This window comes from Meles meles, chromosome 4 (assembly GCF_922984935.1).
Source record: "Meles meles chromosome 4, mMelMel3.1 paternal haplotype, whole genome shotgun sequence".
Lineage (NCBI taxonomy): Eukaryota > Metazoa > Chordata > Mammalia > Carnivora > Mustelidae > Meles > Meles meles.
Window position 1 is genome coordinate 39,412,385 of NC_060069.1, and position 27,758 is coordinate 39,440,142.

Below are 27,758 nucleotides of genomic sequence, written 5' to 3' on the forward strand. Positions count from 1 at the left end.
TTTTTTTTTTTTTTTTTTTTTTTTTAATTTTTTTTTTCTTTTTTACAGATAGAGAGAGAGAGAGAGAGAGAGATTACAAGTAGGCAGAGCAGCAGCCAGAGAGGGGAGGAAGCAGGCTCCCTGCCAAGCAGAGAGCCCGATACGGGGCTCGATCCCAGAGACCCTGAGATCATGACCTGAGCTGAAGGCAGAGGCTTAACCCACTGAGCCACCCAGGCGCCCCTCTGTTGAGTCTTCTTTAGTGCACATTTTTCATAGGGACTACAATGTTTCAGATGGATTATGCCTTTCTAAGGATAGTTATATGGGTACTAATTATAATTTTCCAACCATGCATTTTCAGTGTTGTTGGGTCAGCTTTTTCTTATTATTACATCATTTCTTGTTTATTATAACAGATGTTTAATAACAACAATATTTTTATGAATCCAACTTCCTTTTTTAATTATTATCCTCTTTAGCCTCAAAGTAGTTGGTCTGTTTTTGATAAGTTTTTCTGTTTTACTTTTACCGTAAATTTAATTTCTTTTTCCAAGTTTTTATTTTACCTCCAGTTAGTTAACATACAGTATAATATTAGTATTATTTTCTCTTTTTGTTTTTGGTAGGCAGAAAATTGGATTCATTCCTGGCTTATGCTCAGTTGAAATGCCTGAAATCCTCTATAGAAGAAGGATTTAGAGAGTGGGGTGCCTGGGTGGCTCTGTCCGTTGGTTTCTGCTTAGGTCATGGTCTCAGAGTCGTGGAATTGAGCTCAGCATCAGGCTCCCTGGCAGTGAGGAGTCTGCTGGAGATTCTCACCTTCTTCATTGGCCCTTTTCCCACTTCTCACTCACATGCTCTCTCTCTCTCTGAGGTAAATGAATGAATCTTTAAAAGAAAAAAAAAGATTTAGGGAGATAAGTATATTAGACTGGATCTCTCTCATGTACTACCAACTCAGCCATCCCAGCCCTGAGGACATGCCAGTCACAATAACATTGAGAACTGCATTAATGAAGGTAGTACCAAAATATTTGAAAAGAACCATAGTGGCTGGCTTCTGTAGGTCAGAGACAAAGGTGGCAAATACTGATATTGAAATGGGTTCTATGATTTCAGTAAGGAATATGATATCTCAGGGTGGCAGAGACTAGTAAGTAGTGCCAAATTATCAGAAGAACAACTTGAGCTGGTTACTTTACTAGGCAGAAGTGCTGGTGGGACAATCATAATGGTTCGATTCACAGGAATATTTGGAATTAAATAATTGATTATAGGGTCCCTAGTGCTGAAATAGGGAGGTCATCATGTTTACCTAGGCAAAGAAAATCTATGGAGTAAAGGCCCTTTGGTGGGCATTTATATAGGACACAAACAATCTAATACTCTGAATTCATTCTGAGAGATCCCTTCACATACCTTTTTCTCCAGACCAACTTGTTATCAATTCTCTAAAGATTTTATTTATTTATTTGAGAGAGAGAGTGAGTGAGAGGTTGAGAGAACACATTGGGGGAGGGTCAGAGGGAGAAGCAGATGCCTTGAAAAGTCCAGGAGGACCCTGGGATCATGACATGAGCAGAAGGCAGACACTTAACCAACTGAGCCACCCAGGCACCCTCAATTCTCATATTGTTCCTTTCATGTCCCTGACTGTGCTGCCAAATCATTAGCCTTCTATTCATATATTACGATAGAGCTTCTCCTCAGGCCAGCTTTCCTTTGGACTAAATGAGCAATGAGATGTCATGTTTTGGGTTCTGCCCACTGGATGGAATTACCTTTCTTTTTTTGCAGGGTCACAAACTTGGTGGGGCTGCTGCATTGCAGAAGTCATCACCAACTGTCATGCAAAACCCTCTGCAAAACAGACTCAGATTTTTTCTGGCCATCAAGAACACTGCATGTGGCTAAAGTCAAGAATGAGAGCAGGATAGCAGTGCAATGGGAATAGACACACCAGGATTAAGAGCCACCAGCTCATCCTATTTACAATTGCTCAAGCCCAGTCCCAAATATACTACATGATAAAGGAGTATTGCTGGAAATGGCTGATTCTATGGCTTGGTAGATAAAACACTCAATTCATGTGGGGCAATGGTGATCCATAGTAAATGAGTATTCAGTCTCCACCATAGCCCAATAGCAAGCAAAGAGCTTTTTGCTCCAAAACTATGGGCCTGTATGCTGAATCTCCTCTCAGAGCTTCCCAGAGATCATAATGCATTTGATCATAGATATGTTGCAAGCCACTGGGCTCAATGGTCATAAATAGGATGACCATATAATCTATCATCCAAACTAGGACAGTCTTGAAAATGAAAGGAGGCCCTAGTCGTAAATACACTGGGACAATAGGCATAAATTAAAACTAACCTGAGATGTATAGTCACTTGGTCATAGCAGCCAAGTGATTAATTTGTTTGCTTTGTATCCTTGATCAGTCAGAGTGCACACTGAAAGGAATTCAGGAAATTTTGACAGAGAACTCTCAGTTCTAAAATATCCTGGATTAGTGGAGTAGGTCATTGAATTTCAAGGTAAGATATCTTCAAGTATCTAGGCAGAAAAGAAGAAATAGTTCTCAAACATTAGTAGGCATGAGAAACATCTGGATGGTTTTTAAAAACATTTCTGGACTCTATACCAAAGTTCCTAATTCAGTAGCCATAAAATGGGGTTTAGTAATTTGCATTTTAACAAAATCCCATATGATGTTGATGCTACTGATCTGGGACCATATTTTAAGAGCCACTGATTTACAGAGAAGAGAAAAAATATTCCCACAGACTGTCTTCAGTCTTTTCCACATCAGAATTCAATACCAAATGATAATGGGGCAACTGCTACCGTATTCTAAAGAAAAAATTATACCACGATGTGGTTGAAATTGTAGGGGCCTGACAGCTTTTATAAACATGAACAAACTCAAGTAAAATTGCCTTTATGAGAACCTCTTGCAAAAGCGATGCAATGATGAAGTCCTGATAAGAAAAGATGAATAAAAATAACTTGGGAATGGAGAACCTGCATTAAATAAAAAACCAAAGCTAATTATGAGAATTATGATTGTAAAATAAATGTTAAAATGATAAAATATACATTTACCTAAACAAACTAATATATCTCATCTATAAGAAATAAAATATGTAAATTTGAGGTTCCTTTTTTTAAAGATTTTATTTATTAGAAGGAGAGTTTGAGCAATCGGTGGAAGTGGTGAGGAGGGAAGGACTGGCTAGTTCATATCTTTTTTTATTAACATATAATATATTATTTGCTTCTGGCGTACAGGTCGGTGATTCATCAGTCTTGCACAATTCACAGCACTCACCATAGCACATACCCTCCCCAACGTCAATAACCCAGTCACTCTATCCCTCCCCCACAGCAACCCTCAGTTTGTTTCCTGAGATTGAGTCTCTTATGGCTAGTTCATATCTTGATGTAGCTGAACTTAAAATGAACTTTGTCCTCCATGAAATTACCCCCAAGAAGCATAACATTTTACTCAACAGAATTGAGACCAGAGCTGGTTTTGTTGTTTTTTTTTTTTGGTTTTTTTTTTTAGATTTTATTTATTTATTTGACAGAGAGAGAGATCACAAGTAGGCAGAGACGCAGGCAGAGAGAGAGGCAGAGAGAGAGGAGGAAGCAGGCTTCCTGCGGAGCAGAGAGCCCGATGCGGAGCTCGATCCCAGGACCCTGAGATCATGACCTGAGCCGAAGGCAGTGGCTTAATCCACTGAGCCACCCAGGCGCCCCTGGTTTTGGTTTTTAAGATGCCTGTATCTTTGTATCCTTTTTGTAGAAATTGAAAAATAACTTTGAATAAAAATTATATCTTCTTTGAGTTTTTAAAAATAAATATAACTGGGAACTTTGTTTACTTTGACAACAAAACTAAATCAAGAGGTGAGCAGAGATTACAGGGAATGTGAGAGTGGCTAGCATTTGAAACCTGGGGTTTTAAAGCTCAATGACTCCAACTATTCAACATTTTCCTTTGTCTTTTTTCATAATCTGATAGGGCTTTCAAAACCTGGGGTTTTAAAGCACAATGATTTCCAACTGCTCAACATTTTCCTTTGTTTTTTTTCAAAATCCGGGGGGGCTCTTTTCAAAAATAAAATCTCTTCAAATGAAATAGCTGAAGTTTAACAATTCTTCCAGTTTTGTTTCAATTTCCCGTTTTCTGTTAGAAAAGAAAAAAATCTTAAAATTATCATTCATGTGAACACATTTTAAAAGGATTTCTATCACTCATTGTATATCAGAAAACACATTTTGTAATGATGTTTGACCTACTATAGTTAAGATTTTTATTAAAGTATAATATATATCAGAGTTCACACATTATAAGCATACAATTTCATGATTTTTAGTAAGTTTACAAAATTGTGCAACCATCACAATCCAATTTTAGAACATTTCTGTCACCCCAGAAAGAAAACTCCTGTCATTTGCAGTCAATTTCTGTTCCAACCCCAGTCCTAGGCAACCACTAACTTACTTACTGTCTGTACAGATTTGCCTTTTCTGGCATTTCATATAAATGGGAATCCTATGATATGTAGTCTTTTGTATCTGGCTTCTTTCACTTAACATATCATTTTTGAAGTTCATCAATGTTGTAGTATTCATCAGTATTTTGTTTTTCTTTATTACTGAATAGAATTCCATTGTATAGCTATACGACATTTTGTTTATCTGTTCACCAGTTCATGGAAATCTGGATTTTTTCCTACTTTTTTTGGTTATTATAAATAAAGCTTCTATGAACATTTATATATATTTTTATGTAGATAAATTCTCTTGGGTAATAACAGAGTGGAATTTCTGGGTTGTTTGGTAAATTTGTCTAATATGCATTTTTAATTGCCAAAAATCTTTCAAAGCAGCCACATCATTTCACATTTCCATCAGCAACTATGAAGGTTTCCATTTTTCCACACTTATGCTACCACTTACTATTGTCTGTCTCTTTCCTTATTGTCATTCTAGTGGGTATGAAGTGGTGTCTCACCGTGGTTTTAATTTGTAGTGATAGTATTATTATGATACTAATGATAGTAATATTATTTAGAACATCTTTTCATGTGCTCATTAACCATTTTTATGTTTTCCTTTGTGAAATCTCTATTCAAACGTCTATTTTTAAAAATTTTGTCATTTGTCTTATTTAGTTGTAAGATTTCTTTATAGATTATGGCTAGAAGTATTTTTATCAAGGATTTGTGAATATATTCTCTAAGTTTGTAGTTTGTATTTCTATTTCCTTAATGGTATCTTTTGAAGTACAAAACTTAAATTTTGATGAAGTCCAATTTATAATTATTTTCTTTAAAGGATTATGCTATTGGTGTCATACTAAGAACCCTTTACTTAACCCAAGGACATAAAGGTTTTCTTCTCTCTTTTTCCTGTAAATGTTTTACAGTTTTAACTCTTACATTTAGACTATTATCCATTTTGAATTAATTATTTACATATGTATGAGGGTTCTAAATCCATCTTTTTACATGTGGCTATCTAAATGACCTAGCATCATTTGTAGAAAAGACAATCCTTCCCTCACAGAATTGCCTAAAGAGCTTTGTAAAAAATCAATTTACCATAAATGTAAAGATTTATTTCGGCTCTTAATTCTGTTCCACTGATCAATATGTCTATACTATGTCAGTACCACACTCTCTTAACTATTATAGCTTTATAGTACATTTTAAAATTGGAAAGAGTAAGTCCTCCAATTTCATCTTTCAAGATTATTTTTACTATGCTGGGAACAGGCTTATGTATAGGGACCAACTCCCACTTGTTCATGGTGTATAATTATTTTTGTATATTTAAATATTTGGTAATATTCTGTTAAGGATTTTTACATCTAAGTTCAGGAAGGATGTTTGTTCATAGTTTTCTCTTTTTTTTGTAATGACTTGCAATGGCTTTGTGCTGTCTTCCTTAAATGAGCGGGGAGTACGTCCTCCTCTTCTGGAAGAAATTGTACAAGGTTAGTGTTAATTATACTACTAAAGTTGTGCTAGACTTCTCCAGTAAGACTGTCTTGGTCTGGAGATTTCATTTCAGAGAGCTTTCAATTAAAAATCCGGTTTCCTGAGGTGACAGCGCTTGTGATGACTGAGCGGAGCCCAGTGACAGGATGTTGGTTGTTGGTAAAAGGAGACCCGCATATCCCATATTAGTTTGCCAGCTAAAAAAACTGCTGGTGCCAGGAAAGATTCAACATTCTCTGTGCTGGAAACTTTGGACCAAAAACACTTACGACAAGTGCTCCACGTCACTCGGCATCAGGGAAATACAAATCAAAACCACAATGAGATATCACCTCACACCAGTCAGAATGGCTAAAATGAACAAGTCAGGAAATGACAGATGCTGGCGAGGATGTGGAGAAAGGGGAACCCTCCTCCACTGTTGGTGGGAATGCAAGCTGGTGCAACCACTCTGGAAAACAGCATGGAGGTTCCTCAAAATGTTGAAAATAGAACTACCCTATGACCCAGCAATTGCACTACTGGGTATTTACCCTAAAGATACAAACATAGTGATCCGAAGGGGCACGTGTACCCGAATGTTTATAGCAGCAATGTCTACAATAGCCAGACTATGGAAAGAACCTAGATGTCCATCAATAGATGAATGGATAAAGAAGATGTGGTATATATACACAATGGAATACTATGCAGCCATCAAAAGAAATGAAATCTTGCCATTTGCGACGACGTGGATGGAACTAGAGCGTATCATGCTTAGTGAAATAAGTCAATCGGAGAAAGACAACTATCATATGATCTCCCTGATATGAGGACATGGAGAAGCAACATGGGCGGGTAGGGGGATAGGAGAAGAATAAATGAAACAAGATGGGATTGGGAGGGAGACAAACCATAAATGACTCTTAATCTCACAAAACAAACTGGGGGTTGCTGGGGGGAGGTGGGATTGGGAGAGGGGGAGCGGGCTATGGACATTGGGGAGGGGAGGCGAACCGTAAGAGACTATGGACTCTGAAAAACAACCTGAGGGTTTTGAAGGGTCAGGGGTGGGAGGTTGGGGCAACCTGAGGGTTTTGAAGGGTCAGGGGTGGGAGGTTGGGGGAACAGGTGGTGGGTAATGGGGAGGGCACGTTTTGCATGGAGCACTGGTTGTTGTGCAAAAAGAATGAATACTGTTACGCTGAAAAAATAAATAAAATGGAAAAAAAAAAACCCACTTACGACTGTCTCAAGACTTTGGCCCGTGATATTCAGATTGTAAGAAGAGACTTTGATGAGAATCTGAATTATCTAGAACAGAAAGTTGTAACTGCTGGGCAGTTCAAAATCGGTTTGCTCCATGGGCATCAAGTTATTCCATGGGGATATATGGACATCAAGTCATTCCATGGGAGATATAGCCAGCTTAAGCCCTGTTACAGAGGTAGTTTGATGTGGACACTCTTATACGCACCAATTTGAAGCATTTGAGCATTAAAAAATTTTTACATTAACCCAGGTTCCTCAATCGGAGCATATGATGTTTTGGAAACAAACATTATTCCTTCATTTGTGTTGACAGATATCCAGCTTCTACAGTTGTCACTTACCTGTATCAGTAAACTGGACATGATGTGAAAGTAGAACAAATTGAATATAAAAAAAATCTTAAAGCCAAAAAAATTCAATTTCCTTAATGGCTATAGAACTTTTGAGATGATTTATTACATCTTAGTTGAATTTTGGCTGTTTGTGGTTCTCAGGGAATTGTTTCATTTCTTCTAACTTATGAGCTAATTTCTTCTACTTATGAGCATAAAGTTATAGGTAGTATTTTCATTATTTATTTATAATTATTGCATAATAACTATATGATAATTATTTATGTTTATTATTTATTTTATACTTTTGTATTTACTTTATACTGGCTGCAGTATCTGGAATGATATTTTCTATTTCATCCTGATTATTGATAATATGTATTTTGTTTTTGTCAGTCTTAATGGAGGTTTATCAATTTTATTGATTTTTTTAAGAACAAGCTTCTTGTTTCTTGAGTTATTTGGTAATGTTTTCTATTTGCAGTTTTATTTTCTATTCTTATATTAGTTCATACCTTCGTTTACTTTGGGTTTGTTTTGCTCCTTTCTCTAGTTTATTAAATTAAGAACTTAGATTACAGAAATTGACACCTTTCCCCATTTTAAATGTAAACATTTAATATTATAAGTTTCCCTCTCAGTACTGATTTAGCTGGAGACTACATATTTTGATATGTTGTGTTTTCATTTTTCTTTAGTTCTATGTACTTTAAATTCCCTTTGAGACTTCCTTTTTGTCCATAATTTAGAAGTGTGTTTGCTGGGGCGCCTGGGTGGCTCAGTGGATTAAGCCGCTGCCTTCGGCTCAGGTCATGATCTCAGGGTCCTGGGATCGAGCCCCGCAGGGAGCCTGTTTCCTCCTCTCTTTCTGCCTGCCTCTACCTACTTGTAATCTCTCTCTCTGTCAAATAAATAAATAAAATCTTTAAAAAAAAAAGTGTGTTTGCTTAATTTCCAAGAGTTTCCTGTTGTCTTTGTTATAGATTTCTAGTTTGATTCCATTATAGTCAGAGCACACATTCTGTATGATTTCAATTCTTCTACATTTGTTTCTTGTCTATAACCGTTAGTTTGTTTCCTGGTTTGTCCCATGGTTTGTCTCCCTCTCATTTCTTCCCATTCAGTTTTCCTTCCCTTTCCCTATGGTCCTCCAAGCTATTCCTTCTATTCCTCATATGATTGAAACCATATGATAATTGTCTTTGTTTGACTTGTTTCACTTAGCATAATCCCCTCCAGTTCCACCATGTTGATATAAATGGTAGGTATTCATCCTTTCTGATGGCTGAGTAATACTTTTGAGTTTTTCTTTCTGTATAATTTCATGGTGGTTGCTATGGGTGCTAATTATAACAATGTCCTGGTATCAACATTTACCACTTCAAATGAAGTATAGAAACTTCACTTCCATTTAGGTCTCTTTACCTTTCCCACCTTTAAATGTCATTATTTTGAGTATTAGCTTTATAATTTTTGTTTCAATATGATTTATAAAACTCATAAGGAAATGTACTATTGTATGGACTCATATTTCTGTTCTTTCTATTGTTTCTTCTTGATTCCTGATGCTGTAAGTTTCCTTCTTTTATCATTTCCTTTCTGCTTGGAGAACTTCAGTCTTTTCACAGTAGGTCTGCTAGTCACAGAATCTTAACTTTCACTCATCTATGAATGTCTTTATTTTCCCTTCATTCCGGAAAAACAGCTTTTCCAGATAGAGAACTATGGTTAACAGTTCTTTTCTTTCAGCACTTAAAAAACATTCTGCCCTTTCCTTCTTCATGGTTTTACATAACAAATCCACTTAAATTGGTGTATCCTACAGAGAAAGCCTTGTTTCTCTCTGGCTCCTTTCAAGAGTTTTGGTCCTTTTTTAAAAGTTTAATTATGATGTATCTTGTCATGGATCCTTTAGGTTTATCCTGTTTGGGTTCATTTAGCTTTTAGGTTTATTCAATCTCTAGGTTGGTGTCTTTCATCAAATACAGGAAGTTCCCAGCCATTATTTCTTCAAATACTCATTCATCCCTCCTTTTCTCCTCTACTTTCTGGGATTCCAGTGATATTAGATATTCTGTTGTAGTCTTACAGGTCCCTGAGACTCTGTTCATTTTTTCCAGTTTCTTTTCTGTTGTTCAAATTGAGTGAATTCTATTGTTCTGTCCTCACGTTCACTGATTGTAGCCTCCCATTTCCACTCTTCTGTTGAGCTCATCTTGTGAGTTTTTAATTTCTGAGCTTTGTATTTTTCAGTTTTGTAGTTCCCTTTTCTTTTTTGCATAACTATTATTTCTTTTTTGAGATTTTCTATCTCTTAAGAGAATTGTAATTGATTGTTGTAGCATTTTTATAATATCTGCCTTCAAATTCTTATCAGATGATTCCAACATCTGATTCATATCAGGTTGGCATCAGGTGATTTCGTTTTTCACTCAAGTTGTGATTTTCTTGGCTCTTGGTTTGTATCCTGGTCATTTTGTCTATTAGGATACTCTGGATCCTATTTTAATATTTTATTTTACAGGAAGTTACTCTATTAGGTTCAACATACAAGTTGTCACCTACTTTTGCAGACCATGATTCCAATGGCAGTTTAATGATTCAGAACATTTGTGATGTTATGTTGGTCTATTTGATGGACATGGTGCTGCTAAGGATCACTCTTGTCTCTGTCAGTGCTGCCTGAGGTGACAATTGGAATTTCCCCTGGCTGGGTTGCTAGATATCTCTTGGTGAGGAGTATGTAGAAATCTTTCTCTTGGTGTTTCCCTGCTGCCCTAGTTAATCTGGGCCAGGGAGGTGAGTATCAGTTTCATGGAAATAAAGTGTCTTCCATGCTCAGGCTGTTAGCTGTGACAGGTCCTTTTTCCTGGTTTCACAGTCAGCCCTACTATCTCTGGGGAGTGAAAGAGAGTCTCTGGCCCTTGGGAACAAAGAGCTTTCTCAGCTGGGTTATTTACTTTATCTGAGTCTCTTACTGGTTTTTCCTACTCACCATAGTACTTCTCCACGGAAGAGTCTCTGGCCTAGCAGGGAAAGAGCGTACTTCCCTGGTCACTTATTTTTGGCAGGGCTCCTAGACGGTCCCCATTGCCCAAGGTTGTCAGAGCGACTCCCACTAAATCCGGGGGAAGAATGAGCTATTACCTTCTTTTGCTAGTGGGAAGTTGTAAAATGCCAGCTCTGGGTGTCTCTCTTTTTTGGTTGGGGGATTCAAGATACCCTGCCTCTGTGTTATGTCTCACACCCTGAGTTCCCAAACCACCTTGCCTTCTTCTTAGCATCCTTTAGAGTTCTCCTTTGCCTGTTTCTCATGCCATTTCCAGGGTTTATAAAGTTATGCTTAGTGGGAAGGAGCAAGGAAAAAGTCTATACCATCTTGTCCAGACCAAAAGACCCTCACCTACTGAATTTTATGTCTTCTTTATCTGTTAACATTTTAAATTTTGTTTCTGTTTTGCTATTTTAGACCCAGTTACATTATAGACATCAAAAATCTGAAAGAAACCTTTGCCTGATGCATGCATTTAATCTATTTTCTCCGGATGTAATTAATGAGGCTGGGGGAAAAAATCAATGTGTCAACACAATAGAATCTAAATTGAGAATAAAGCCATATACATAAAGATACTGTTGAGGCGCGTGCGACAAAACACACACACACACAAACACACACCCCTTCTTTCAGACCATCTCCTTCCAGTCTGCCCAAGGAGCATCTCTACATAAAGCATAGATGGATTCATGAAACCACCAAAGGGACTGGGGAAAATGGGAGGGAATAGTAGAGCTTACTATAGAGAGGGCATAGTCCTCTCCTCCTGGGGTTCTCTCAGTGGCCAGACCTACCACGATGCTTCTGCTTGGGAAATCTCAACTCTACAACGCTGAACGGTGCCAGGAGAAAGGTGACTCCAAACTATCTAAGTCCAAGGTGACTCCAAACTATCCAAGAAGCGCAAGCTGGCTCTTCTCTGAGCTTTAGTAGGAAAGAAAACTCAGTTCAGTCAAGTGCACCAAAGTAAGTATTAATTTGGGACAGAATCCTTAGCCAGTACATTTTCTTTCTAATTTATTTATATACTATGTTGTTCCCAAGAAGCATTTAAAGTGATTTTAGTGGATAAATAATATATAAGGATATATAAATTAGATGTAGGCCAAAAAAAAAAAAAAAAAAAAAGGAGGAGGGAGAGGAGAAAACAAGGGAGAGAGGTAAGTTTGGTGCATAACTGCTTCTTAGTGATCTTCCACACTTGCCTAAATAACATGAGAGTATTTCCTGTACCATCTCTGACTTGACCCTCAGGAGCACTCAGGACTGGGCATGGGTGTAGCAAGGTGGACTCCTAAAATGGAGGTATGTTATAGACATATATAGATAGAGACAAGTTCCCATGGAAATTTCCGTATTCAATAAATTTCCTGTACCTGAAACATGTTTGATTTCTTCTTAAAGATTCCTGAGTTCTCACTTTGAGAATAGCCATAGTTCTGAGCTCTGTAACCTAGCTGAAGACTCAGGCTACTAATTTCCTGAGATCACAAACCAGTTGGGGTCCATTACAAGTCAGATACTCTAAATGTGCAGAGTGTGAGCCAAGGCTAACACTACAGTCATTAATTCCTCAAACTCTTGTTTTTAATATTTTTCTATTTTGTTCTCAGAATCTGCAAGATAGAGACTTTCAGTGTCCCTCCCAAGTCAGCTGGAAATCTGGGTGATGTTGATGACATGTGGGAGTTGAGGAGTAGCCAAAGATGTAGCGCTGTGCCAGGTGCCTAAATGACCACACTCCTTCCACTATGGGAGCTGTCTCTCTCCTGGGGAATAGAACACAAAAGAATCCAGTCAGCTGGGATCTATTGTCTGTGCATACAACATACAAGGTTCACTTGATCCTGGTGCAAATCCTAGGTGAGTTGTGGGACAACATAACTGAACCTAAAAAATACTTCTTGACTCCTTATGAAGCCAGTCTCTTCCCCAGGCTTAGGTTTCTCTTCTTTCATAACTTCCTGGAGCCTCCCTCAAATACCTTTCAAAAATTTCTTACAGTCTCATTCACTTTGCCTCCTGATGACTTTAACACCTTCAAGTCTCCCTTAGACTGAAAAAAGGACCCTGTCCATTCGTCAGCCCATCTCCCTACCATTTGTTCATGAAGACATGGCCCAGTTCTTTTCCTATTCATATTCTCTTGAACCATTCCTTTTAGGCCCTTTTCTAAAAAGTTGAGCTTCATACCTTAGTATTTCTCTCAAGTTATTTTTCAAAGATCATTATCTCTTCTGACCAAACTCAGTGACTTTTCTTCAGCTTGATCTTTCAGCTTTTTCAACTTGTTCTATCAGGGCAAGGACAATGTCTACGTTTCTACGTTTCTCATATTTCTCTATGTATTATTGGGGATCATTCCTAAGTTTTGAATATCTATAGCTATAGTCCGTGAATGTGACCTTTCTTATCCTATTTGAAATGGCAAAACAAGGTATCTGTCCCAAAACATACCGTTAAATGCATTGTATATGTATATACATCCATGTTACTATAAAAAAATTGTTTCCATTTTATCAGGAAAATGAGTTTTAGGGAGCGTGACTTCTAATCAAAATGCTATGGGATGAATATTCTCTGATACAAAGAAAAGCAATGAAATGGGACAAAAGAAACTTGTTCAGGGCTTGCTGAAGAGAAACCTAGACATGATCAAGGAATAGGCATTGTATTAGAAGTAGAGGATTAAGTATACTGAGTAAAAAAATTTTTTTTATTAAATCAAGTCAAGAAAACTGAAAAAAAATCTTGGATTCTCTACTGAAAGTTTGAGTTTAACTTGGAGAGGAAGAAATGCATGAGTTTTCTTTTATATTACAACAGGAGGGTATAGGGTAACTTTGTAACAAACCAGAAATGCCTTGGGAAGACCTTTCTTGTAGGGCAAGATTAGAAAGAAAGATAATCCATTTGAAGGAGGCCAGGAACACAGGAGCAACCCAGTCTGAAACCACAGGAGTTCAAAACTTGACATTACAGTTTCCTGTATTTCTGAGGATGTAGCCTTTGATGAAGTGAAAAAAACACCAGACCTGAGGTCAGATCTCTGCTGGAATCCTAATTCTGTAATGAAATGGGAGATTCCTCAACATAACTCCCATTTTTCTTGTGGGCACTGTGCAGAGAATAGTTCTCTTACCTTTTTGGATGGAAGCCCTTGTTCCTCAGTATCTTCTTGCTAAACATTATCCTTCAGAGAGAAGTTTCCATATAAGCCAAGAGGTTTTTTGATTAATGTATACTGCTCTGAATATTTAATAAAGTATTTTTAATAAGCACTTTGTTAAAAGTTATGGTGAAGCTGTAACTGCTGAAAGATTGATTTAAGAAAATAGTGATACATTTATTAACTCAAGGAACAAACGTAAACTTCGTTATACATAATCAAAGATTGCCATCTAGTGGCCCAATTGTAGTTTAAGTTCTGAAGTTAGCAGCAAGCTCCTGAAGCCTTCAGAGGTTAGAAAAGTGTATGGGAAGCATCCAGCCCCACCAACGAGAGCAGCAAAGAGTAAGACTTTGGCCCCGGAGGCTTTTGCTTCACTGAAGGCATTCAAAATTCATACTATAAACAAAACACTGTGCTCTTCAAACCAACCAATCTTCTAAAGCCAGCCATAGTCCTGGGCCTGTACTCATTCAGAATATGAGCAAACAGTCCAATGTGATAAAGTGATAACTCTTTGGGAGATAAGCTCAGAGAAACCCAAAACAATGAAGGCCTTCAAAATGATCCTAAGCGAAATCTTTGCATCTTGTGAGCAAATTTACAATAGAAAATTTCGTTTGCTTGTGGTAGAATTAGTGGTGTATACATCTTAATGATAAAGGAAGCTGTGAGACTTTTAGAAAATGAGGAAGAAATAAAGTTACCAGGAAGGAATATAGCAAGAAAATGTCACTGTCTGAAATGATTCTTATTTCTTTCAAATGAGGCTGCATAAAGTTACTGAAAAGGTACAGGCTTGAGAGTCAGCAGGCTACCCATGTTCACATTCTGGTTTCACTGCCTATTGGCTGTGTGACATCAAGCATGATATCCAATGTCATTGAGCCTCCCACATTGTTGCAAAGATTAAATAAATAAGTTTTGGAAAAGGCTTACCCCAATTTCTGGAACATAACAAGTGTTCCTTTCACCCTACTCTCACTTATAAAAAACCACATAATTTCACTTAAAGAGAAGAAAGAAAAATGTCAAAGATAGGGTTTGGATTTGGGGCCAAAAACTGCCTTTTATTGCTTTTTTTTTCTGTTAAATTAAGATAAGAGACAGTCTAGTCACTCTCTGACTAAAGTAGCAGCAGTTGTCCTGGCTTTAACTGGTTCCAGGTGTTCTTCCAGGATGTAATTTTATTGGTAACATGGAAGAAAGAGTTGTATCCACTATAAAAATGAAGACAAGAGTATAAACCTCACAGGGTGCTGTAAGGGTTAAATGGAATATGGCATCAATGGCCATAGTTAGGTACCACTTAGTAAGGATACTACTAAATTTCATTGTTACTAGCCTTTGCCTCTTTCCTGGGACATCTGTGAGAACTGTCATTATTTTAGAACTATCTACAGGACTTTGCTACTTTCCTACTTTCCTCGTGAATTACTCTTTCACCATGGCTCTTATCTAGAAAGGCTAGCACTATAGCTCCCATAAGGTGCCTGTTTCTTTGCACACTTCATGCCTGGGATTGGTTTAAAACTTGCATTTCCAGATATCCTTGGAAGTGTGTGGGAGTCTAAAATTCTTTCTATAATATTCTCTACTCTGGGAACTTCCCTCAGAGCCTACTACATATTCCTTTATCTCAAAGGAAGCAAAGCAGAAAAGGATTTTGGTCAGATAGAGAAATAGATTTTCATTTAAGTTGACTCTGAAGGCAGTTCATGAATATTTTTGAGCCATGGCATCATAATTTTACAAAGTGACATAAGGGAACACATTGTTTTGGTATATCAATTATAAAATGATTTTTTTAGGTCACATCTTTAAAAAAATTGAAGGCTAAAAGGCCTATGATCCCTCTTTGCACCCCTTTTAGGTTAGTAAGCTATGACTGGCACTCACTGGCACCTTGCCTGTTCCAAATCCCTAAAATTTTGCCTCATATTTGGGATATAAGTTGTTTTTTATTTGTTTGTTTGTTTAATCAGTTTAAGAATTATTTCCAGGGGGTCTCACAGGACCTCATCCTCGAATACAAGGCCTTGCACACTGACTTGCTGCCCCCAGAAGTGGCACAAACGTCCTCTGTCAGGCTGCATGGTCTAATTTGAGGTATGGAAATAGGGTTGCTAAGTAAAGACAGGCAGCTATGAGAGGAAGTAAAGCCTTAGCCACGAAACCTGCATTTAAGTCTTAGCTCCACTACTCAGGGGCACTGAATTATTCTGGGCCTTGTTTCTTCATCTGTGAAATGGGGGAACCCTGCCTCACGAGACTGTGAGGAGGGCTGCTCTGAGGATGAGAAGGCCCTTTTTAAACATCAAGCATGGAGCCTCCTCTGCCCTCTGGATGGCACAGGCCCCTTCTAACTCTGACAAGTGGTCTCACCACGCCTACAGGGCAAGCTCAAGGATGAGGTACCCTCATCAGGGGCAGGCGGGGTGGCCTGTGTCAGCTGTGGCCAAGCCCCGCTCTGCCCACACCCGACCCGCAGCAGGATGCCCCAGGCTCACCGAGTGCCTCTCCACACTCCCTTTTTTCCTGCCATTCTTGCCTGGCATGACATCCAGTGAGCGGTAGCTGGGTGGCTTCTCCTCAGGCCAGTTAGAGGAGTGTGAGCTGTGGTGCCGGTGGGTTCCCCAGCTCCGGGGGTGCCTCTCCTTATCATCCTCCTCAGAGCTCCAGGAACTGAGGCCAGAAGGCAAGGGAGGGGAGTAGCTATGGTGTCTGCGCCTCCGGTGCCTCTGTGCATTCTCCCGGGGTCTGGGCCTGCGGGGTCCGTCTGGGTACCGGCTCCGGAGAGATGGGTGGTCGGGCCTCCAATGGGCCTCCCTTGATGAGGGGCTGTCGCTGAGGCTGTCCCTGTCTGACCAGGGCAAAGGGGACCCGTGCACCCCAGAGTGGTGGTGTCTTCCCCTCCGAAGTCGATTCAGCTCCCGTGCCTCCAATGCCCAGCGCTTAGGCTCCTGGTCCTGAAGCTCCTGGTGGAAATCAGAATAGTGGGGCTGCCTTCTCCCCTCCCTCGGATCCCAGGGTCCAGGGGGAATTGGGGTGAGCCATTGCTGGTGGGAGGAGTTGCTGGTCCTCCTTGAGGATGGCAGGTCTCTGATCAGTGGGGGCAGGTGGATGATTCTGCGCTCCACAACCTCAGAGCCCAGAGAGGACAGCATGCTGCAGGCTTGGCCAGATATGGCTTTGAGGTCATGGGGCAGAGGCTGGGCTGGGTTGAGGTTCCGCAGCTCTTTCTCCAAATACTCTAAGACACCATTTGCGATGGGAGGGTGAGCAGTGGTCTGGGTCATTGGCATCGGTGGGAGGCTGGATCGCAGGGACAAATCTGAATAGAAACAAGGATAAGAACATGCAGAACTGTTGGCCCAAAACATACTCCTCAGAACCAGGGCACCAGAATGCCACATTAATCAGCTTGCATCCATCCCGACCCCATCCTCAATCCCAGACACCCACCATATTGGTCATGAAGGTCCCAATGTAGACCCAGTGCCTACCCTTGCCCTCTGCCCCCTTCCACCCCAAATCTCGGGCAAGGTTTACCTCGCTGCAGCAGCGGGTTCATTGGATAAGATGAAACCTGGGAGCTCCTGTCCGCCCCCCAGTATAGGGGTTTTTCCATCATCTGAGGGCCTAGGGCCTGAGCCTGCTTCAGGTAGCGGTGGCGGGCCAGGGCTGCAGGGGAAAAAGGAGAAATGCAGACCCTCAGGCAGGACAAGTCCCACACCTCCCACTTCACTTCTTTCTACCCAGCGGCCTTGCTAAGAGGCCAGTTTCTAACCTATCTTGTATAGGAGTCAGAGTTAAAGGAGCAGCAACCCATCGGTCATCTGGCAAGGGGCTGGAAATGTACTCCAGGAAAGTATACATATAATATCTGACTTCCCAGTCTTGAAAACATCGCATCATCCTGCCATTCCCAGGTTCCCCTAAGATGTAGGTAGATACATGGATATGAGCAATACATGAAATCCCAGGTCCTGGGCCAACAAGGCCTTCAGCCACAGGCCAAATACAGAAGATGCAGACACAAAGGACTTCGAGTGGGCTATGAGGCTGGGGCTGCCAGGGAACCTCAGGTCTGCCTGCTCAGAGTGGAAAAAGGAAAACAAAAAAACAAAAAAGGATATAGGTGCTGAGGTCAATGGGCAGAATTACGGGTAGAGGGAAGGAGACTGACAAACCTTCTAGCTGGTGTTCCTGACCTTGGGGGGAAGAACTAGTGGGAGGGAGGCAAGAGATGCAAAAAGCTGAAGTAGATCCCAGTGGATCCTTTCTACTCTTCTCCTTATCCCAGAAAGTGTTGGGTTTTCCCCAAGTAGGAGGAATCTCCAAGGGATGCAGTGAAGGTAAAGAAGGAGCATTTCAGGGCAAAAAAATCATATAAAAAAGCAGCACAAGGAACCCATAGACATGTCACTCCAGTACCCCAGGTGCAGCTGGTGTGAAGCACACAGTCCCCTCCCCTCCACCCCGTGAGTGCAAATTAAAAACAAAAGCATTTAGTTGGTTTTGTTCATGAATTTCTATTCTGAGGTAACTGTCTCCCAAGGTCTCTGTCTATCCATGCATGCAGGAAATGTACTTGTGTGTTTCAGGGCAGGAAGTGCCTGCCTCGGGCCCCCGGCTTCACACTTTCACCTCTTCTTGCATTCCTCAAGCCCCGTGGCCACCTCTAAAGCAGCAGGGCTCTGCCTGGGGCTTCCTCTTGGTACAGTAAGAGGGGCAGAAGATAGGCATTCTGGCCCCTGCTGCACAGGGTCAGGGATTTGCTGAGGCCAAGAGCTGAGTGGCCATCTGGACCCAGTGGCTCCAGTGTGAAACACACTGCCAGCACAAGACGTGGTTGCTGCTGAGCCCTCAAAAATGTCCAGAGCTGCAGCCGGGACAGTGCATCACGGCCTTGGCTGGAGAAAAGCAGATGCAGACTTGGAGCAGCTCCCCCAGCGGCCACACCTTCAGGTGGCAGCACTCCAGACCTTCCACGTGCACAGCACTTTCCTTTCCCTCTTGCTAACCAGCACCTCCCCCAGCTCCCTTCATGGGCCACCCTCTGCACACATAATGCCTGGCTTACTACACATGTGCCAGTCATTTTACATAAGCTAACTAATCCTCAGAGCAATGTCTTATGTAGGAATTAGATGAAGAAGCTGGGTGCACAGAGGTGGACTTCCCAGTTCAAGGTCCCATAGCTGGCGATGACAAAGTTGCCTCTCCGGTGCCCAAGCCTGTCCTCTTTCTGCCAAATCAGTGAGTCCCCAGACTCTCCTTTATTTCTGTGATGAAACAAAACACACTTTCCACAGCGGTACCTCCTTGCTTCATTTCTCTCCAAATCAGCTGCACACTTTAAAACCCACTCCAGGGGCGCCTGGGTGGCTCAGTGGGTTAAAGCCTCTGCCTTCGGCTCAGGTCATGATCCCGGGGTCCTGGGATCGAGCCCCGCATCGGGCTCTCTGCTTGGCGGGGAGCCTGCTTCCTCCTCTCTTTCTCTCTGCCTGCCTCTCTCCCTACTTGTGGTCTCTATCTGTCAAATAAATAAATAAAATCTTTAAAAAAAAAAAAAAAAAAAAAAAAAAAAAATAAAACCCACTCCAAACTAGTTTCTGCCTCTAAGGCCTGGGGCATCTGACTCTGTTGGGAACAACCCTACCTACTCCCTACCCCTCTAACTGAATCCTGGCCACTTCCTTTTCCTACTCCCCCAGTTCCACAGTTCACAAAGAGAAAGTTGGGCTTACACGTTGTTCCCTGAATGACGCTTTTAACTAACAGGATCCTCTGCACAGACAGACAATTCCATAAAGACCCTTATAGATCTTCCAGGAGATTTCCTGTAAAATTTTCCATACTCTAGAGATTAACCCACCTGCTCTCTTCTTAGCTGCCACACCCTTTTCCCCAGGGCCCCACCTTTCCCTGTTGTAATAGAACTGCTGAGTGGAAAACATAGCCTCTGAGCTTCTCTCTGGCCCTTTTGTCCCATGGGGATGTCAGGATTTTCTGCTGTTCACCTAATGGGGAATCAGGCAATAAAAGAAGAGACATGGAGAAAGTAGCTAAGCCTCAAAAGACTCCTTATTAGCTATCTATGAACCTCAGTGGAGTAAAGTCTGCCTTCATCATGCTAAGGCACTAGTTAAAAATACAGATTCCTAGATCCCACTCCCAGATACTCTCCTTCAGTCTAGTGCAAAGCAAGTCCAAGTTGTGTTTTTTTTTTTGTTTTTTTTTTTCCCTTTTTATTTATTTATTTTTTTCAGCGTAACAGTATTCATTCTTTTTGCACAACACCCAGTGCTCCATGCAAAACGTGCCCTCCCCATCACCCACCACCTGTTCCCCCAACCTCCCACCCCTGACCCTTCAAAACCCTCAGGTTGTTTTTCAGAGTCCATAGTCTCTTATGGTTCGCCTCCCCTCCCCAATGTCCATAGCCCGCTCCCCCTCTCCCAATCCCACCTCCCCCCAGCAACCCCCAGTTTGTTTTGTGAGATTAAGAGTCATTTATGGTTTCTCTCCCTCCCAATCCCATCTTGTTTCATTTATTCTTCTCCTATCCCCCTACCCCCCCATGTTGCTTCTCCATGTCCTCATATCAGGGAGATCATATGATAGTTGTCTTTCTCCGATTGACTTATTTCACTAAGCATGATACGCTCTAGTTCCATCCACGTCGTCGCAAATGGCAAGATTTCATTTCTTTTGATGGCTGCATAGTATTCCATTGTGTATATATACCACATCTTCTTGATCCATTCATCTGTTGATGGACATCTAGGTTCTTTCCATAGTCTGGCTATTGTAGACATTGCTGCTATAAACATTCGGGTACACGTGCCCCTTCGGATCACTATGTTTGTATCTTTAGGGTAAATACCCAGTAGTGCAATTGCTGGGTCATAGGGTAGTTCTATTTTCAACATTTTGAGGAACCTCCATGCTGTTTTCCAGAGTGGTTGCACCAGCTTGCATTCCCACCAACAGTGGAGGAGGGTTCCCCTTTCTCCACATCCTCTCCAGCATCTGTCATTTCCTGACTTGTTAATTTTAGCCATTCTGACTGGTGTGAGGTGATATCTCATTGTGGTTTTGATTTGTATTTCCCTGATGCCGAGTGACGTGGAGCACTTTTTCATGTGTCTGTTGGCCATCTGGATGTCTTCTTTGCAGAAATGTCTGTTCATGTCCTCTGCCCATTTCTTGATTGGATTGTTTGTTCTTTGGGTGTTGAGTTTGCTAAGTTCCTTATAGATTTTGGATACTAGCCCTTTATCTGATATGTCGTTTGCAAATATCTTCTCCCATTCTGTCAGCTGTCTTTTGGTTTTGTTAACTGTTTCCTTTGCTGTGCAAAAGCTTTTGATCTTGATGAAATCCCAATAGTTCATTTTCGCCCTTGCTTCCCTTGCCTTTGCCGTTGTTCCTAGGAAAATGTTGCTGCGGCTGAGGTCGAAGAGGTTGCTGCCTGCATTCTCCTCAAGGATTTTGATGGATTCCTTTCTCACATTGAGGTCCTTCATCCATTTGGAGTCTATTTTCGTGTGTGGTGTAAGGAAGTGGTCCAATTTCATTTTTCTGCATGTGGCTGTCCAATTTTCCCAGCACCATTTATTGAAGAGGCTGTCTTTTTTCCATTGGACATTCTTTCCTGCTTTGTCGAAGATTAGTTGACCATAGAGTTGAGGGTCGATTTCTGGGCTCTCTATTCTGTTCCACTGGTCTATGTGTCTGTTTTTGTGCCAGTACCATGCTGTCTTGATGATGACAGCTTTGTAATAGAGCTTGAAGTCCGGAATTGTGATGCCACCAACTTTGGCTTTCTTTTTCAATATTCCTTTGGCTATTCGAGGTCTTTTCTGGTTCCATATAAATTTGAGGATTATTTGTTCCATTTCCACTCTGAAAAAAATGGATGGTATTTTGATAGGGATTGCATTAAATGTGTAGATTGCTTTAGGTAGCATAGACATTTTCACAATATTTATTCTTCCAATCCAGGAGCATGGAACATTTTTCCATTTTTTTGTGTCTTCCTCAATTTCTTTCATGAGTACTTTATAATTGTCTGCGTATAGATTCTTAGCCTCTTTGGTTAGGTTTATTCCTAGGTATCTTATAGTTTTGGGTACAATTGTGAATGGGATTGACTCCTTAATTTCTCTTTCTTCAGTCTTGTTGTTGGTGTACAGAAATGCAACTGATTTCTGTGCATTGATTTTATATCCTGACACTTTACTGAATTCCTGTACAAGTTCTAGCAGTTTTGGAGTGGAGTCTTTTGGGTTTTCCACATATAGTATCATATCATCTGCGAAGAGTGATAGTTTGACTTCTTCTTTACCAATTTGGATGCCTTTAATTTCTTTTTGTTGTCTGATTGCTGAGGCTAGGACTTCTAATACTATGTTGAATAGCAGTGGTGATAATGGACATCCCTGCTGTGTTCCTGACCTTAATGGAAAAGCTTTCAGTTTTTCTCCATTGAGAATGATATTTGCGGTGGGTTTTTCATAGATGGCTTTGATAATATTGAGGTATGTGCCCTCTATCCCTACACTTTGAAGAGTTTTGATCAGGAAGGGATGCTGTACTTTGTCAAATGCTTTTTCAGCATCTATTGAGAGTATCATATGGTTCTTGTTCTTTCTTTTATTAATGTGTTCTATCACATTGATTGATTTGCGGATGTTGAACCAACCCTGCAGCCCTGGAATAAATCCCACTTGATCGTGGTGAATAATCCTTTTAATGTACTGTTGAATCCTATTGGCTAGTATTTTGGCGAGAATTTTTGCGTCTGTGTTCATCAAGGATATTGGTCTGTAGTTCTCTTTTTTGGTGGGATCCTTGTCTGGTTTTGGGATCAAGGTGATGCTGGCCTCATAAAATGAGTTTGGAAGTTTTCCTTCCATTTCTATTTTTTGGAACAGTTTCAGGAGAATAGGAATGAGTTCTTCTTTAAATGTTTGGTAGAATTCCCCTGGGAAGCCGTCTGGCCCTGGGCTTTTGTTTGTTTGGAGATTTTTGATGACTGTTTCAATCTCCTTACTGGTTATGGGCCTGTTCAGGTTTTCTATTTCTTCCTGGTTCAGTTGTGGTAGTTTATATGTCTCTAGGAATGCATCCATTTCTTCCAGATTGGCCAATTTGTTGGCGTAGAGTTGCTCATAGTATGTTCTTATAATTGTCTGTATTTCTTTGGTGTTAGTTGTGATCTCTCCTCTTTCATTCATGATTTTATTGATTTGGGTCCTTTCTCTTTTCTTTTTGATGAGTCTGGCCAGGGGTTTATCAATCCTATTGATTCTTTCAAAGAACCAGCTCCTAGTTTCATTGATTTTTTCTATTGTTTTTTTGGTTTCTATTTCATTGATTTCTGCTCTGATCTTTATGATTTCTCTTCTCCTGCTGGGTTTAGGGTTTCTTTCTTGTTCTTTCTCCAGCTCCTTTACGCGTAGGGTTAGGTTGTGTACTTGAGACCGTTCTTGTTTCTTGAGAAAGGCTTGTACCGCTATATATTTTCCTCTCAGGACTGCCTTTGCTGTGTCCCACAGATTTTGAACTGTTGTGTTTTCATTATCATTTGTTTCCATGAATTTTTTCAATTCTTCTTTAATTTCCTGGTTAACCCATTCATTCTTTAGAAGGATGCTGTTTAGTCTCCATGTATTTGGGTTCTTTCCAGCTTTCGTCTTGTGATTGAGTTCTAGCTTCAGAGCATTGTGGTCTGAAAATATGCAGGGAATAATCCTAATCTTTTGATACCGGTTGAGACCTGATTTGTGACCCAGGATGTGATCTATTCTGGAGAAGGTTCCATGTGCACTAGAGAAGAATGTGTATTCTGTTGCTTTGGGATGAAATGTTCTGAATATATCTGTGATGTCCATCTGGTCCAGTGTGTCATTTAAGGCCTTTATTTCCTTGTTGATCTTTTGCTTGGATGATCTGTCCATTTCAGTGAGGGGAGTGTTCAAGTCCCCTACTATTATTGTATTATTATTGATGTGTTTCTTTGATTTTGTTATTAATTGGTTGATATAGTTGGCTGCTCCCACGTTAGGGGCATAGATATTTAAAATTGTTAGATCTTCTTGTTCGACAGACCCTTTGAGTAGGATATAGTGTCCTTCCTCATCTCTTATGATAGTCTTTGGCTTAAAATCTAATTGATCTGCTATAAGGATTGCCACCCCAGCTTTCTTCTGATGCCCATTAGCATGGTAAATTGTTTTCCACCCCCTCACTTTCAATCTGGAGGTGTCTTCGCGTCTAAAATGAGTTTCTTGTAGGCAACATACTAATGGGTTTTGTTTTTTTATCCATTCTGATACCCTGTGTCTTTTGATTGGGGCATTTAGCCCATTAACATTCAGGGTAACTATTGAGAGATATGAATTTAGTGCCATTATTAGCCTGTAAGGTGACTGTTACTGTATATTGTCTCTGTACCTTTCTGATCTACTACTTTTAGGCTCTCTCTTTGCTTAGAGGACCCCTTTCAATATTTCCTGGAGAGCTGGTTTGGTGTTTGCAAATTCTTTCAGTTTTTGTTTGTCCTGGAAGCTTTTGATCTCTCCTTCTATTTTCAATGATAGCCTAGCTGGATAGAGTATTCTTGGCTGCATGTTTTTCTCGTTGAGTGCTCTGAATATATCATGCCAGCTCTTTCTGGCCTGCCAGGTCTCTGTGGATAAGTCTGCCGCCAATCTAATATTTTTACCATTGTATGTTACTGATTTCTTTTCTCGGGCTGCTTTCAGGATTTTCTCTTTGTCACTAAGACTTGTAAATTTTACTATTAGGTGACGGGGTGTGGACCTATTCTTGTTGACTTTGAGGGGGGTTCTCTGCATCTCCTGGATTTTAATGCTTGTTCCCTTTGCCATATTAGGGAAATTCTCTCCAATGATTCTCTCCAATAGACCCTCTGCTCCCCTCTCTGTTTCTTCTTCTTCTGGAATCCCAATTATTCTAATGTTGTTTCATCTTATGGTGTCACTTATCTCTCAAATTCTCCCCTCATGGTCCAGTAGCTGTTTGTCCCTCTTTTGCTCGGCTTCCTTATTCTCTGTCATTTGGTCTTCTATATCACTAATTCTTTCTTCTGCCTCATTGATCCTAGCAGTGAGAGCCTCCATTTTTGATTGCACCTCATTAATAGCTTTTTTGATTTCAACTTGGTTAGACTTTAGTTCTTTAATTTCTCCAGAAAGGGCTTTAATATCTCCAGAGAGGGTTTCTCTAATATCTTCCATGCCTTTTTCGAGCCCGGCTAGAATGTTCAGAATCGTCATTCTGAACTCTTGATCTGACATAGTACCAATGTCTGTGTTGATTAGGTCCCTAGCCTTCGGTACTGTCTCTTGTTCTTTTGTTTGTGGTGATTTTTTCCGCCTTGTCATTTTGTCCAGATAAGAGGATATGAAGGAGCAAATAAACTACTAATAGGGTGGCAAAGACCCCGGAAAAATGCGCTGTAACCAAATCAGAAGAAACCCCAAATTGTGGGGGTGGGGAAGGGGATAAAAAAACAGGTTCTGAAAAAAAAGAAAAAAAAAAAAAAAGAAAAAAATTTAAAAAATAAAACAAATAAAAAAATATAAAAAAGAAAGAAAAAATATATATATTTAGATGAACTAGTCAAAAAACGTTAAAAAAGAAAAGGGTAAAAGTTTTTAAAAAAATTTAGCAGAAGAAGAAAAAAGAAAAAAGAAAAAAAAATTGAAAAAAGAAAAAAAAATAAAAAATTGAAAAAAGAAAAAAAAATTGAAGTAGCCGCAAGACTAAAGAATCATGGGGAGAAAGCCATGAGTTCCGTGCTTTGCTTTCTCCTCCTCTGGAATTGCTCTGCTGTCTTAGGAATTGAATCTGCTTTCTCCTTGATAGATGAACTTCGTCCTGGCTGGATATTTTGTTGATCTTCTGGGGGAGGGGCCTGTTGTAGTGACTCTCAAGTGTCTTTGCCCGAGGCGGGATTGCACCGCCCTTACCGGCGGCCGGACTAAGTAATCGGCTCGGGTTCGCTTTTGGGAGCTTCTGTTCCCTGAACGCTTTCCGTAGAGTTCCGGAGGACGGGAATGAAAATGGCGGCGTCCCAGTCTCCAGCCCGGAGGAGCCGAGAGCCTGGGGCCCCACTCCTCAGTGCGCCCCCAGAGGACAGCACCCAATCACTCCCGTATCCCCAGCCTCTAGCCACGCTCCGAGCTCACCCAGCCTGCGACCAGTTCAAGGTAACCCCGAGCTGAGAGTTCAGTCCTCGGCTCTGTCTTTGCAGCCGGTTTCTCCGTTCTAATACCTGCGAGCTCTCTGACACTCTGACACCCCCGATCCTTCTGTGACCTTGCGGGGCCTGGGGCCACGCTGGCCCCGCGTGGGCTTCACCCCGGTTTAGCCCCTGGAGCAATGTCCCTCAGTGGAACAGACTTTTAAAAGTCCTGATTTTGTGCTCCGTTCCTCCGCCGCTTGCCGGGAGCCGGCCCCTCCCCCCGCGGTCTATCTTCCCGTCGTTTTAGATTCACTTCTCCGCCAGTCCTACCTTTCAGAAAGTGGTTGATTTTCTGTTTCTAGAGTTGCTGTTCTTCTTCTCTTCGCTCTCCCGTTGGATTTGTAGGTGTTTGCTATGTTTAGATAAGCTATCTAGCTGATCTCCTGCTACCTGATGTCGTCTCAGCCTGCTACTTCTCCGCCATCTTGACTCCTCCTGCAAGCTGTGTTTTTTAAAAGCTCCGTAATGCTACTGCAGGAAGCCCAACTGGAGTTGACTATTGAGAGTTCTTAACATCCTTTTGAGAACTGTGGTCCTCAGGATTAAGTTTCCTTAAATACAAGCTTTGAGGGTCAGATGGACTTTAGCATGAATCCCAGCATGTACCACCTGTTTGGTTTTGAGTAAATTTCCAGAGTCTCTGGTCCCAGGCTCCTCCTCTGTGAGCTAAGGACAGAAATACCTATTTCATAAAGTTGCAGATGTTAAATGAAGCAAAACACATGACATGCCTAATAGATGACAGACAACCAAGAGACAGTGGCTCTCACTGTCATAATAAATTGTTATGATGAGTCCCTTCTTTTGCCTTAGACCCCACAGGAAATAAAAGTACACATTTGGAGACCAGACCACCAAAGGCCTATTTATCTTCATTTCCGAGGAAACCCCAGGACATATTCTTTAAGACGTCTCTTTTATGAGAGAAATGGCACAGCACATCCCCCTCCTCCAGAGACCTGCACCTCTCCTTCCCTGCAGCCAGCATCACCCATGGTGTCTGAAGCTTTCCATGTGGACTTGCCTGTAACTGCTTCCTAACCCTTCCCAGCCCCTCTTCACTCTTACAGAACTCACTCTTTACCCTCTTTCAACCCATGATCACACAATCCTTTCACTTTTTCCCATACTACCAGCCCCCTCTAACTTGACTGGCTAGTCATTTCAGTGGCACCATTAGGAGCTTCCTAGAATCCCATTCGCTTGAACTCTTACCATTTCAGCTTTCACTTCCGGCCCCGTGCTGCCAGTGCTGACAGCACAGCCAGGCAACTGACCTCACTCAAACAGCACTCCCCAACATGGCTTCCTTTGACTGATCTGTCAAGTCCACTTCCCTCCTCGAGAGCAGTTTAAACATTCCCCTCTTCTCATGTCTTCCCCTCCCCATGAACTCTCAGTTGATGACATCATCTTGTTTGAGAAAGAGGAACCAGCCCTGGGCATGGAATCTAGAGACCTACGTCCAGTCCAGGATCTGCCACCAACAAGCTGTTATTGTGCTGAAGTCTCTCTAGGCCTTACTTCCCTCAGTTGTGAGGGGGATGGGGAGGTGGGTGGCACAGATCAGAGATTCCCAGAGTGCCCTGTGGCCTACCACAGGGTATGTCTAGAGGTTCTGTGGGAAGGATGGCCGGCAACTGATCTAGGATTCAGTTTCAATAACTTTCAT

The 27,758-nt window shown here is 41.0% G+C and overlaps 1 protein-coding gene across 7 annotated transcripts in view; it reads right to left on the reverse strand.

Annotated features, from left to right (window-relative positions):
- Positions 1 to 7,188: 7,188 nt before the first annotated feature.
- The window catches only part of ILDR1 (immunoglobulin like domain containing receptor 1), a 42,397-nt gene continuing 21,827 nt past the window's right edge, over positions 7,189 to 27,758 (reverse strand). Inside the window, exons 6-9 of one of the 7 annotated variants that reach the window (XM_046002440.1) lie at positions 17,356 to 17,487; positions 16,314 to 17,137; positions 13,777 to 13,827; positions 7,189 to 12,403 (exon numbers count right to left, since the gene is read on the reverse strand). In XM_046002440.1, the coding sequence (XP_045858396.1) occupies positions 13,816 to 13,827; positions 16,314 to 17,137; positions 17,356 to 17,487 (968 nt within the window). In that variant the 3' untranslated portion in view covers positions 7,189 to 12,403; positions 13,777 to 13,815. Of the gene's footprint in view, positions 17,138 to 17,355; positions 17,488 to 27,758 lie in introns of all 7 variants that reach the window. The other 6 variants (XR_006818027.1, XM_046002438.1, XM_046002439.1 and 3 more) reach the window with 6 other exon arrangements.